At 44.0% G+C, this 15,309-nt stretch overlaps 1 protein-coding gene across 1 annotated transcript in view; it reads right to left on the reverse strand.

Moving 5' to 3' along the window:
- The window catches only part of BLOC1S2 (biogenesis of lysosomal organelles complex 1 subunit 2), a 79,159-nt gene that overhangs the window by 25,563 nt on the left and 38,287 nt on the right, over positions 1-15,309 (reverse strand). The window contains exon 4 of the mRNA XM_069620072.1: positions 2,755-2,859. Coding sequence (XP_069476173.1) covers positions 2,755-2,859 — 105 coding nt within the window. The remainder of the gene's footprint in view (positions 1-2,754; positions 2,860-15,309) is intronic.

A 15,309-nucleotide genomic window follows, 5' to 3' on the forward strand; every position in this document is an offset into this window, starting at 1 on the left:
ACACTGGAACGCCCTGCCTGTCCAACTTAGAGCCTAGGAGTCCTTTTAGATCTTCCGTAAACAGATCAAAACCCATCCTCTTCACATACAAACTGTGCTACTGAAGCACATACCCGATGCCCACGCTGCCTACCCCAAAGCATGCACCCCACCTATCCTTGCATATACCTGTATAAAATTGCATATATATACATATATATATAAAATGTGAAAATGTATAATATTGCAAAAAGTTTAAATAAGTAAATATTTCCTGTATACCTGTTACATGTGCAACCTGTGTAACAACTGCAACATTTCATGCAATCAAGCGCCCAGATGCCCTTGTTGCGCTATATAAGCAACAACAATAAATAAATAAGTAATAAGAAGGCGATACCAGGGAGGTTGGAAGCAGGTGAGAACAGCACCAGCCACATATCCAGACAAGGTCCAAGATACAAGATAACGGCTGGACTTTATGTGGCCTTAGGGCAGACCCTTATAAGCCCAGCTCCCACTACACAATTGTATATACTGGAGGGAGGTCCTGCCCAAGGGAAGGGGTCACTGCCTTATATACATGAGGACGCTCATTCAGAGTTTATGGATTGCAGGAGCAAGAGGCTCTCATTTGAAACAGGCTACAGACTGAAGAGGAGGAGACAGTTCTATGTCTAGAAGTCACCCATTTGCGGCCGCTCTAAAATAAAAGACTGCTTTTTGTGGCTGCCTCAGAGCAGCCGCAAATGGGCCACGAATAGTCATAGAACCAGTTAATCTGAGAGAAATTCCCTGGACCTCCTCATTGCAAGCACCCGCAGCACACCCACCTCACATTGCCTTTCTTCATCCCCGGCTTCCTTGCCCTGCCAGAGCCCTTTATTAATAGTTTAGCCCCAACCCACTTGCTAGCTTGCCCTCCACCTGCATCCCCCAGCGCAATCCACTTACCTGCTCACCCCTCGTACACCATACTATCCATTCTACCTGGCCAGGTTGTGCCTACTGTGCTTACCTCTTCCCCTGGGGTGCATCTGTGGGATTCCTGTGCGGCTCTTTTGGCGGCATATAGGAAATGTGGCCCACAGACCCAAAAGTGAGGAGACAGAAGGAAGCTGAGGACTGGAGTGTAAGAGGAGGTGGAAACATCAGCATTAGAGAGCGATGGCTGCAGGAGGTAATAATGTTGGGAGGTGGTGGTAAAGTGCTGAAGGAGGTTGTGAAGAGTTGGAAGCACTGGCTATATCCAGAGTAGTTGGGAGGGGGTAAAATGTGGAGGAGGTGAAGAGTTGTAGATGGAGGTAATCTCTTGAAGAAGTGGTGCAGAATTCGGAGGGATGGTTCTGAAGGAGGTAGTAGCAGATAAAGTTCAGGATGGGCAGGAGGAGGTAACAAAAGGAACACGCTGAAGCAAGAAGTCATAACAATGGTGGAAGAGACACAACCAGAGACAGCAGAGATATCAGGAAGACAGCCACACTAGGAGGTAGATTGATCGCTAAAACGGTCAGTGAGTGAAACTAAAGTAGAGAAAGCAGTAGAAGCGACAGTGGTACGAAGTAGCTGGGGGAAAGCTGAGATGATACAGTAGTGAAGCATAGCCAGAAGAGGAACGGGGCAGAATCGGCCAAAATAGCCCGATGGTCTCTAGGCAGGAGAGAAGGCAGGGGAAGAATGGGACTGGGTCAAGAGAACAACAAACAGCTCAGAGAGGTGAAGTGGGAAGAAATTCAAGGATGGTTCAATTCAGCTGAGGGAGCTCTGCCAACTGCAACCAACAACGTTTCTGCCCGCAAGAAATTAGTGCAGTATTAGTCGCAGGGTATGGGACCTTGTCACTCCCGCATCTAGCTCAGGAAGAGGATTTGGGAAACCCATGAGCCAGCAACTGGAAAGGCAAGTCAACCTTCAGCAGAGTATAAAAGAATTGACCCTAGACGACCATCTGGATTGGTGTCCTTTTTTGACCTCTACTTGCACATAATCTTCAAATAAACCTACTGAACCGCATGCGGTCTTGCCATCCTTCCTGGTCCCAGATGCTCTATGTGGAATGGGTAAAGGATTGCCTCTGGTTTAAGACCAGCCTGAACTTTTCAAGCTTGAATCATGTGGTAGGGCCGAATAAGGCTTTCACCCTTCAGAGGTTGTTAAATCAAGTACTGTTAAGAGTTGGGTTAATAATGTTAAAGGTTGGGGTAATAGTCAACACTGGTTATTGTAGGTAGCACTTATACGCTGAGGCAGACTGGTATGAAGTGCTTTAGAAAAACACTTTATAATGTGAACAGAGTTTAAAAGCCAGGACTATCTGGGCATTTGACCCTGGACATGGGCCAACTCAACCTTTCTGGGTTATATTGTATGTCTATGGATGATAGTGTCGCACTGTGGCGTCCATGGTCACCGATTCCACCTATGAACTGACGCATTCACTGTTTTGTCTGCTGCTGGGGGGATTTAACCACTGTTTTTTGCATCCATTGCAATGTAAGTTAGGGCCTGCAAGAAACCTGCACCAATATTCCTTCTCACTCCCCGTACTCGGTGTCTCGGTTTATTGCCAAGTTGTAAACTGCATTTATTGCCATATAAAGAAACATTAACAATTCTGTGAAATCTGTTCATACTTTAAATGGAATTTTATCTATGCACATTTTTTCAGATAATTGCTTTAGTAATGCTCTTTTTAAGTCTTGCTGTTATAATCCAACAACGATTCTACTGAGCTATATTGTACAATCCGAAATGTGTGAAACCACAATGTATTACCCAGTTTTTTAGAATAAGCGTCCAACTTGTAGGCTGCAAGCTCCAGTGCAGCCACCTGCTCCTCAATCTGATCAATTTGGTCCAAGTGTGGCTGCAGACTGGCATCTTAAAAAAAAAACACAACAATGAATGCATTAAATGCAGGACTCTTGGCATCTTGTTGACCCTACTGCTTCCGCCTTCGTGGGTGGCTTGCACCGCATAAGAGCAATGCAAAAATCAAATTATAGACATGCAAGTTGAGAGCGATGAGATGACCTGGACTGGAGGACCTGGTGTAAGGATGTGCACAGGTGTAGTCGGCCCGATTTCCCCCCTGCGGCACACTCATAACCATACCAGCTGAACTGCTGGACGGCCACGTTTATACTCACTTAAGAAGCTCAATCTCTTCACGCCACTACATCCTTCACTCTATAGCCAGAATCATTGCTGCACTACAGTGATGCTGGACTAAATCTGCACGGATGGACTGGCTATTGCCCAGCTTTGTGGCCCTTCCTTGATCACACTATATTGACTGTTGCCCCGTAAGATCAACTCTTACATTACAGCTGTACTGTGCTTCTGGTTGATTAATATTAAATGGAGCACTCTGACCCTGGCCGGCCAAGAATTCCTCAGAGTAAACAAAGCTTGAGGGTCTCTTACTGCACGTCGCCCAGCCATGTCTTAGACATTGCAGGAGAAGAGCGCCTTGTGCCTTAAGTGAGTCCCTGATTACTACTACTGGTTTTGCATTTCATGACTGTGTAAGGTAAGAATTAGTGCAGTCCAGCTGATGTGGGATTGCAAAAGACTTATCTGCTTGGTATTAGGTAACCCACTTTTTAGTATAGGCCTGTACTACACAAGTTGGTAGTGTGACTGAGCAGCCAGGCTTATCTTAAGAAGGGTACTGTGAGCTGTAGAGCTGTACAATCGAAATCAGTAAGTAGAAGTAGCCAAGTAACACTTAAAGTTATATATATAAATATTTATTTATAATATACGCAAGGTTTAAATAATGATTCTTTAAAAAGCCCTTTCTACTAGTAACATTCAATGAAATTAGGACTCCGTTTTTTTACAGACAATACAAATTGGTAAATCCTTTTCTTATGCTAACAAAAGTTCCAGGACACAGAGTACCTTCAGAAAAAGTCACTATTGCACTTATTGTGGTTACCAATTCAGTTATTGAGTTGTTTAAGGAAGGAACGGTTGGAATAAGATTTAGAACATACTTTGAACAGTTTGTAAAACAATTACAACCTCCCAAAGGGAGACAGGTAGACTTTTATCCCAGCAATAATAGTGTCAACAATTATAACCTACGAGGGAACAAGTACTGCCAAAGCCAATAGGTTCAGAAGAGTGCCTTTAGGGAGCCAGGACAGCCAAAGTCAATGGACAAAGTCAATAGTTCTGATGCACTTCTTTTTTTATTTTATTACTGATTTAGTTATTGAAATAACTTTTCAATACATCACATGTTAAAAAAGATGATTAATTGAAAAATCATTTTTAAAAAAATCATTTAAAATTCCTATACAGTTTTTCTTGAAGGAACATATTACAAAAATAGAAGATTACAAGATTACAAAATTAGTCACATTTAAGAGCTTTGATCCCCACTCCTCACCTTTGCCACCTTCAAGGACTTCACCATCCTCAATTTTAAAATTCTTTGCATTTTCACATAAGTCAATGCACAGTTCTTTCTATAACTATGCACCTTCATCCAGCTTTAAGCCCACCAGAAAATTAACAATCGCTAATCTCGTAGCTGTCAATTGAGTATTACACAATGTATTCCAGAACATATCTGGCGTGACCATTCCATAACCGCTGAAGAAATGATAAAAATATTTCTTTCTTAAATCCATTAGCTGGAGACAATTGACAATCAAAACCGACAGATGTTTGCATTAGGAAGAATTAGCTTCCATTATGATCTGTCTCGTGTGGCATACATTTAGCTGGAAACAAATAAACAAATCACAATGTTTTGCAGAGGGAAACCATAAGATTCTGGGGTTTGAGGTATTTTATCCAATGATAAATAGATCTTTTGATGGCGTTTCTCTAGACACTCTTTCCTGGTGTTATTCCAATCCCAATCCCATATTTTCCTATTGGCCTTTTTGGGATTGTAAATCAGAGTATCTTGAGTAACATCAGCAAAGGATAAAAGCAATTCTTCTTAGATACAGTCTTGACAAAGTTAGCAAGTTTAGAAGAAATCACTGTAACTCAAGTGAGCTACTTTGTAGAGAGCACAGACCGTTAGGCCAGTGCAGGTGTGTTGAGGTCAACTCCAAAAAACACTTCCCAGGGTAGTAAGCACAACCTATGGCTACAAGATGAATACCCCAAGCCACACAGTACCTTTGATTTGAAGAAAATGGTTCCAGCTGGATTCCTCGTTGCTACAGCTTGGCAGACCCTGTTCCTGGTCCTTGGTCGTGGTGACGAAAGGGAAGATGTCTGGCGGGCACCTGCTGCAGTACTCGGGAGAGCAACTCCCCAGCAATGGACTTCCTTTGTTTCAGCGGCACCTCTGTGTTTTGGCATCTTTTCCTCGGCACCAATGAAGAATGAAAAACTCTGGTTGGAAGAAGCTTGTTCCCTCGGTCCTGGACTCTGGACGGGGGACGCTGGATCAAGATTTCCTGCTTCTACAGGGTCCTCTGGATGCCCACAAAGATTTGGATGGATTCGGACTTCACAAAATTATGCACTCGTCAATGGTCCTAGGACCCCTGACATTGGGCTTCTGCAGCTCTGGTGAGGCACAGCAAGTTGGGAGTTGTGCCAAACGGAAGCTTGTCTTGAGGTTAGTTGGTCCCAACCAGCCCAAGGGAGGAAGTCATCTGATACGCGTCTTCCCAGTCGATATGAAAATGGGGTCAGCACAGCTGCAGAGCTTCACCGGGCACCTTGTGGTCCAAGAGGATGCTGCTGGCGTCTCTTTACCTCATCTGCTTCGTATGTTCCTCTCCAGTGGTCGACTCCACCTCTAGTCCCAAAATCCTCACCTTTTATACAAGTTCCCATTCATTCACAGCCTAGGCTATCAATCATACAGCAGGGTGGCCAGCCAGTCAATCCGAACTGGTTTCACTCAGTCACACCTAGACAAAGCACAGGGGAGTTTTGGGACCCTCCTTCACTTCCTGCCATTCCAGACAAAATCGATGTGATCAATGCGCCACCCATAACTGTGCTGAGGAAAATGTTGACGCCATTTACGGCATGGCACAGTGATCAGATTGATCACTTCGCCCACATCCCCCGACCCGCATTCACCTTGTGAGATGAATGCATTGATGACAATGGGAAGTAGTGCGAATGCTTCCCCTGTGATGTATTTCATAATTGAGGAGGCGAGGATGTAGTCTTTTTAACCGGGGGATTTGAGGGCTGCAAGAGTGTTGGTCAGGTCTTCTGGAGTTTAAAGCCTGCTATGCGAATACAAATTAGACCTACTCTTCATTACAGAAACCTGACTCTCTGAGGCAACACTCATCAATTCTTCACTAATCCATTCTCACAGGATATAAAATCATGTTTGCCAACAGAGCCGCCACAAGTGGAAGATTTGCACTTCTTCAGAGAGACTCCGTCAAAATTACACCACCATTTATCGACAACATCTTGGACTGTGATTCACTAATCTTTACCTGCTGAACTTCACACGCATCCATACTAACCTTCCTTCTCATCTCATCTAAAGACCAGTTGCTTCAACATCTGGCTTGGGAAGAAGGATGACTCAGCTATACCTCAAACAGCTGTTTAAAGAACACCCCACGAAGTCAGACACCTTCAATCGCAAGGAAAGGGTCTCAAAGTGTGGGAAGTCTGACGATAGTCGATCATCCTGAGCATATTTGTGTAGAACTAGGGATTGTTTAAATACCCAAAACCTATGTATAGCAATTCTTTTTTGTTTTGTCCTCAAGCACTGGGCATCGCCCGTTTACTGGGCATACCAATAATGCACAGCTGAATATGTCTTATAGATTACAGCAAATCTATGTGAAAATATAGCTGGGGGTAGGTTACAGTATTTATTAAAGTGGGGGAAGAAGTGAGGGGAGAGTACTCTCCTGCCTTTATTTTCACATGGATTAATTGTAATGGATGCAACATTTTCGGCTACGCAGTAACGGATGCCCAGTATTCACATAGATCCCCAGTGCTGCATTTTAATTAGGATCTTTGTCACCAAATTTCAAACAAAGATTATAATCCATTGTGAATGTGACACAAGGTTAAGATGCATTAAAGGTATAATGATTTTACCGCAGATATGCGCTTTTTCATGGCTCAAAAAAACCAGAGTAAGAACATTGGGGGGAAAAAACCCCTTCAGGTCAAAAGCATCAGAACCAAAAAGAATTCTAACAATAATTTCTAACAATAATATCAAAAACGTGAATCAAACCCCCCGCTCCTTTCCCCGGAAGTCAGCAATTACTTGAGTCCCAAATGACACCCTAACACCTCGTCCTCTCTACATGTAGCCGTGTTTGTCTACCAATTTCTCTCAAATGACTCTGCTCTAGAATCTCCTATCACATTACACTGAACACACAAATCCTATAAACACGGCTGCCACAGGCCTATCCACTTCCATGCATCACAATCCCCCTCACACACATCAGCGGCTCATCCGCAGCCAAAGCGCATCAACCCATTAGATCATGGCCCCTCCCTTCAGATAACACAGACTCAAGCATCGTCATCAAACCAATAGAAGTAAAAATACACTAGGATTCGGTACACCTGACCAGGACACATCAAGTCACATCACCCTGTCCCACTAACAACCCCAGTTGTTAGCAAAAGGGTGCTATATAAGCAGCCTTTGCATTAATAGTGATCTGCCTATAACGCCTATCAAGGGCACAGTGCCATACAATTTAAGGCGATTCCTGCGGTCACCAGTTTAACCCTCCCTCCCAGAGATGTCCTGCATGATGCAATTGTCTTCTATCAGTTCGTAAGCTGAGGATCTAGGGTGAGTGAACTCTTAGTTAAGATGAGTGCCACTTCCCACACCCGCCGAATTTCATGCGTTTGGTTGCAATGAATCTTATCATTTTAACTCTGGCTCAACTAAAGTTTTTACAGTGAATTGCTAGGGTTTTGTAATGCTTGATCCTCTGGACCTTTGGCCATGTTGCCCCAATTCTATTAAGAAATATGGGGACCTACGGTCAAGACAGATTCCTCCCCCCTCCCCCGCCTAGTAACTAACCAGATCCTACAAGCAGTGGCCTTTGGCAGTGACACAGCCATCTACCCACCCACCCCACCCCACCCCTCCTTCCTTTTCACCTCCTACTTCCCTTCCTCCCTCCTCTGCTAAACCTCACAGTTGCTGAGATTGGTGACCAGGGCCTTCTGTGTTCTCCTGGGTCCTCGCCTCCCACTCCCAATCGCCTACAGCCTCCGCCCCTCCTAGCACTTTGCCTTGGCACCCACTGACCTGTGCCACCGCAGGCCTGCACTTAGCCATGTATTGGTGGTATACCATTCCACCTAGGCACTTACAGCTGCTCACTCCCTAGCACTTTCCACTTGATTCACCAAGCACTTACCCCCCAGCTTCCCTACGTCTCTCTCCCTGCGCTTGCACTTTCTGAATGCTGACTAGGCCTAGTAGGTCCGCCTCTATTTTACAGTGTTATATCTATTTTACTCCCATGGTCCCTCCCTATTGCCCTGTGGGTGCTTTGAAACACAATTTGTTGTATAAGTGCCTTACAAATGCACAATAAATAATTTCCTCAGACATTTGCCTCCGGAAAATGTCCACATTCACTGCTCCCATGCCAGTGTCTATGCCCACAGTACCAACTATGGTAATTATTCATGCAGTAATGCATAGTTTTCCGATTACAGGAGAATGTGAACGCGCTGAACAATTGAAAAGTCTTCCTAATCCCTGCCACAACACTCCACGTGCACCATTTCTCCTTTCTAGGACCCTGCTTTGTGTAAATCCTATAAATCCAGCCTCGCAGTCTCCTATTACTCCTTTTGTAGCATGCATTGTTGTTTTCAGAGAACGTCATGCAACATTCTTCTACAAGCAGGCTCCACAGCGCACCCCTTACTCGTGTGACCATCTTTCCTCCCCAACCTCTACCCTGATATGAAAGCACACCTTTCCCTCCTACAAATATAATTTGGAGCACTTTTCCTTTTCAGCATGAATCGCTCGCTTAGAGTAAAAAGAAATCTGACCAGCCGATGCAATGAGCCATGGGAAATAGATCACTGGGTTTTTGGTACCGGGGGTGATCCACCTTCTCCACTGAAGTACTAGGTGGATTTACACCAAATAAATAAAGGCACATCTTCAGTATTTTTGGTTGGTGGAAACCCTACAGGTCCACTAAAGGGTACTCTCTTCTCTAAACCCAACACCAGTGTAAATTCGAAAAGCCCTCCTACCATCTTGTCAGACTTCATCCGGGCACAGTGCAGAGGACCTCATTTACACATAAGATTGTGGCTACCCACAATGCAACCTGAAAAAGGTGGGTACCGGACTAGTGTCTCCTTCTACCGGGATGATAACCTAGACAAAAGAACACCTATAGGAGACACGTTCAATCGTAATGACTATGACCATTCGCTTATAAACAGCAGTCTTACACAGTCACACTACATTCAATCATTCTCTTCTTGCAAGAACATTTCTGTACTCTGTGCTTTAATGTGCAAACATAAACATGTTTATTGTATCAAATGGTGAAAAGAATTCTCAGTAGACCAAATGGCAGTCTTGCGTCCACTCTTGGTGGACTATTTCTTACAATAGCTTTGTGATGGGGTTAGTAAAAGGGACTCAAAATGCTACTAAAGGATAAATGATGAACATAACTAACAATACTTCTAACAGCAATTTCACTTCTCTATGACACAGACGTGGGTCTGGAATGGTAGCCTAGATGTCTTTCCTCTGGCCATGTACAGCATTCAAAATCCATTTTGGTGTTTTCTTATGGCCAACAGATGTCGGTAGAAAATGACAGTCTAAACGAAATATCACATGTTTAGTCTCAGACCTGCATTATTACACTTAAACGTGATGTGTACAACAAAACACAAAATGTAGACAGACGTGTGTTTCGGCCTCTAATCGCGAAGGATTTAACTTTGTCACCCCACAAAGATCTGTAATCAATAATACCCCAAAGGTGAATTTCTCGGAGCTAAAAGGAACTGCAGTCCCCGGCCATCATATGGAAATGAATGTGCAACACTTAGCAGATGCTTTCATGAGAGAGGATACCCGGAACAATCAATACAAGCAGCCATAGCTATGGCTAACAGTAGAGAACACAGCTCACTTTTGACTCCCAAGGTACACACCAGCAAACTGGTAACAAATGACAGCCTAGTAAGATACATTACCCAGTTCTGCAGTGATAGCCATCAAGTACAGAAGATTCTGAAGAGGCATTGGCATATCATATCAATAGATGAAGATATCAAGGCATGGATCCCAGGCAAGCCAATCCTCACCTATACCAAGGCCAGAACACTCAAAAACATCCTCAGTCCATCATTCATGGCGCCTATTTCAAAAACCGATGGCAACTGGCTCACCAGCAACAAACTAGTGGGCTCCTATAAGTGTGGAAGCTACTCCATGTGCAAATCTCCCACAACGACCAAGACTTAAACTTTCAGTACCAGTGACACACATACAATCAGAGAATACATCAACTGTAAATCCAAATTTGTGGTTTATGCTATTAACTGTGTATGTAATCGTAAATATATTGGGAGTACTAAAAGAGAACTCAGAACAAGGATCAGGGAACATCTTAATTCCCTACATTCCCAGGACACCAGATATCCACTGGCATTACACTGGCAGGAAGAACACCAGTGGGACAACAAGGAAGACATCACCTTCGTGGGACTGGAGAAAATATCAACCAACATAAGGGGCGGAGATAGAGAACTCCAACTACGCCAGAAAGAAGCAATGCTGATATGCAAATATCGCGCCGTTACTTTTGGATTAAATAGTGACCATGATTTCCATGTTTTCCTGTAAATATTCATACATAAACCTGTGAGGGTTTCTGCTAATACATGTAGTAGGGACGCAATTGATGTAACTTCCTTCCATGTACTAATCCTATATAAAGCCCATACCAACACCTCCATCCTACCGTCTGGCACTCTTGCCCCCATTGCACCAAGGTCTTGCCCACCTCTGGGCCAACGCACCATTGCCTTTCCTGCCCACAGATAAGGGGGACACATTACATCCCCCCCCTCCCCTCACCTCCACTTTGACTGTACCTATACTTAGGGTACTTACCAATTCTGCAACCCTCAGGGACATATCCTATAGCAACGTCATAACTCACCACGCGGCCACTTGCATGCCATGACTGGTTCAAACATATCATCAGGGCTATCCCTCCACAGCACCCTACCAGACTAATCCGTCTGATGGACCAGGCTCGGTCTGGTCATGTCCAAATTGATAATTAATTTTTCACCCCTGTGACGTAAACCTTGACAGCTACCAACCCGCGGGACGGTCTCCTTAGACCAATCACACCGCTCGATGAACCAACCAATCCGCGCTATGCTTTTATAAATTCCCGGAAGCAGTGCCGTTCTGAAGCACACGGATTTCCGAGAACGCTCGCACGCAACGAACTCGCCGGACCCGGCCAACGGTAAGCCTTGCATCTAACGCCCCTCCATAGACGTCCCCCCCCGGCCTCCTGCCAAATTGCTACAACCTAGCACCTTCACCTCTCCCGCTAGATAATGAATTCACCTTACTGGTCACCACATCTGCCAGTCTGCAAGTCACCACGCGGCCCATTCAGGGCACACCACATTAGTCACCCTTCTGCCACTCGTCCATGGATCCCATCCCTGCTGAGAACCCTATCTATCTACCTTTCAGATCGGCTATCCAGCCCCCCTGGCGCCCTTATCTGGGAGGACCAGCCTACAGCATCTTGAAGCCCACCCCCTAACTCAATTGGGTAAGACTCCTCTTTTTCTAAATTCCTCCAACGAGGCTGTCATACCAAATTCTCTTGACCGTTTGACTCAACTAATTGACTCTCTTTGTTTCCTTTGTCTCCCTTGGTACATTGTCTCTTACTCTGTCTCATTTTACTTTAACTGTAATTATGCATCTCGTTATGCCCAAATGTACCTATCAATTGTTATATGGTTCTGCCCTGTTATCCACCCTGTCACCACCACTCACGATCACGGACTTACCAATCTTTTGCCACAATGTGCTTCTATTCCTCATTACTGAAACTATCTATTAATGTATGCATATTGGATGGAATATATATGTCATAAATAACAATGGGTTTCACCATGTCACTTCACTGTGTGCATCACATCACCATCAAACCAACTCACTAATCACAGCCTTGAAAAAGACTTAGGTTGAAACGCGCGTCGGCTGGGTAGCGATTTACCATGTCAAAAATGGTCATTCATTTCTACAATGATGTTTTCTTTGGTGCTAATTAACCAAAAATAAACAACCAAATTAATGACTAAGACTTGACTGGACCATGTAATTGATTAACTCGCTCAACAGCGACCACTGGACCATCATACCCTAACAGCGCCCAACTAATCCAGAGTTTGTCATCCCCATAAATCTTCTAAACAAATGGGAACCCCGGAGTTGGTTCCCCGACAAACCAGGATCCAGACTGCTGGTCTGATTCAGAAACAAGAAAAGAGGAGGTGCACAGGAGAAAGGGAGTCCCGCCACTAATAACTTCACCATTGCTAAAATTATATCTAATTTACTCCCATGGTCCCTCCCTATTGCCCTGTGGGTGCTTTGAAACACAATTTGTTGTTTAGGCGCCTTACAAATGCACAATAAATAATTTCCTCAGACATTTGCCTCCGGAAAATGTCCACATTCACTGCTCCCATGCCAGTTTCTATCCCCACAGTACCAACTATGGTAATTATTCATGCAGTAATGCATAGTTTTTCGATTACAGGAGAATGTGAACGTGCTGAACAATTGAAAAGTCTTCCTAATCCCTGCCGCAACACTCCACGTACGCCATTCCTCCTTTCTAGGACCCCGCCTTGTGTAAATCCTATAAATCCAGCCTCGCAGTCTCCTATTACTCCTTTTGTAGCATGCATTTTTGTTTTCAGAGAACGTCATGCAACATTTTTCTACAAGCAGGCTCCCCAGCGCACCCCTTACTCGTGTGACCATCTTTCCTCCCCAACCTCTACCCTGATATGAAAGCACACCTTTCCCTCTTACAAATATAATTTGGAGCACTTTTCCTTTTCGGCATGAATCGCTCGCTTAGACTAAAAAGAAATCTGACCAGCCGATGCAATGAGCCATGGGAAATAGATCACTGTGTTTCTGGTACCGGGGGTGATCCTGCTTCTCCACTGAAGTACTAGGTAGATTTACACCAAATAAATAAAGGCACATCTTCAGTATGTTTGGTTGGTGGAAACCCTACAGGTCCACTAAAGGGTACTCTCTTCTCTAAACCCAACACCAGTGTAAATTCGAAAAGCCCTCCTACCATCTTGTCAGACTTCATCCGGGCACAGTGCAGAGGACCTCATTTACACTTAAGATTGTGGCTACCCACAATGCAACCTGAAAAAGGTGGGTACCGGACTAGTGTCTCCCTCTACCGGGATGATCATCTAGACAAAAGAACACCAATAGGAGAAACGTTCAATCGTAATGACTATGACCATTCGCTTATAAACAGCAGTCTTACAGTCACACTACATTCAATCATTCTCTTCTTGCAAGAACATTTCTGTACTATGCGCTTTAATGTGCAAACATAAACATGTTCATTGTATCAAATGGTGAAAAGAATTCTCAGTAGACCAAATGGCAGTCTTGCGTGCACTCTTGGTAGACTATTTCTTACAATCGTTTTTTGATGGGGGTTAGTAAAAGGGACTCAAAATGCTACTAAAGGATAAAATGATGAACATAACTAACAATACTTCTAACAGCAATTTCACTTCTCTATGACACAGACGTGTGTCTGGAAGGGTAGCCTAGATGTCTTTCCTCTGGCCATGTACAGCATTCAAAATCCATTTTGGTGTTTTCTTATGGCCAACAGATGTTGGTAGCAAATGACAGTCTAAACGAAATATCACATGTTTAGTCTCAGACCTGCAATATTACACTTAAACGTGATGTGTACAACAAAAAACAAAATGTCGACAGACGTGTGTTTCGGCCTCTAATGGGGAAGGATTTAACTTTGTCACCCCTCAATTTGTCTAGGCCTTCATCTGGACAAACAAAAGATAGCTCTCCATAATGAACCAGATATATGGCATGAGTAGACCCTTTTATTCTCAAATGTTCACACCTGCAAGTAAATAAACAAATACAAACTACCATCAGTGACAAACTCAATCACTCTCAACAAGATATATTTCATTCAAAACGGTCAGGGTTCAAATGCTTACTTGGGACTCTTGATAGCTCTCCCTTTCAGATGCTGCAAATGCTGTTCTAAATGATTTATTCATGGTGTTGGATTGTCCTTTATCATAGAACAAATCTACAAAAAATGTATATACATACCTTCCCTACTCTGTTGTGATTTCTAAAGTATAGATGCTAGCAATGCTACCTATGACCTAGCAGATAGGCTGTACTACCATGTCCATATCAGAGACTTCCAGGACAAAAATAGGTTCTGGGACTTCTAATAGAAGCTGGACTCCACACTACTGTTTACTTGATAATGTTGTTTCTGTGGGAAGAAACATGAACATTGTTGTTCCCTTGTTGTTCAATGGCAGTCTACAACCTCAGACTCATCTTTAAGGACATTTACAGGAGGGCGTGAGCATATTGCTCTTGACTGCATGATGTTTTGTAGGCATTACTAAAATCTGCCTGCATAAGTGAACACAATCGTACAATAAGTGCACATGTGTCAGTGACAGCGGGCTGCAAAACACCAAAATGTCAAACCCATTTGCACTAAATGTAAACAGCTTGAAGCGAGGCATACAAATCTATACAAAAATAGACACTGCAACGCGCATGCTCTTACCCAATCCTCGACTGATCTGGGAACTCATGTTGTTATACAGCACAATTACTGCATCTGTTGGTGCATACACGGAGTAACTAAACATTGTTTACAGGTTCCCCTTTTCCAGCAGTAAAAAAATAAAAAATAAAAAAAAGACCCGCAATGACACTTACAAACTGCTACGGGGGACGGGGGGAGCGGGGCTGGGTGCAACATAATTGCTGATAGTGTCCTCGAGACACGTCTTAGTCACAGTGAAATTAAATGCATACATACCGAATCGTCTCTGGTTACAGGTTGGGAGCAAAACGCTTCTCATGAATGGAACGTTTCCTGTTTCTATGGGGCTGCTGCCATGTTCACTCGCGCGCTGTCTGCTGCACCTGTAGAGCTTCTATAAATAGACTCATTGAGCCTCGGGCCCGGCCATGACCCGAGCGGGTTACTGTTGAAATCACGGCCACCTCAGTCTGTCACCTCG

This window comes from Ambystoma mexicanum, chromosome 10 (assembly GCF_040938575.1).
Source record: "Ambystoma mexicanum isolate Mex_15411 chromosome 10, UKY_AmexF1_1, whole genome shotgun sequence".
NCBI lineage: Eukaryota > Metazoa > Chordata > Amphibia > Caudata > Ambystomatidae > Ambystoma > Ambystoma mexicanum.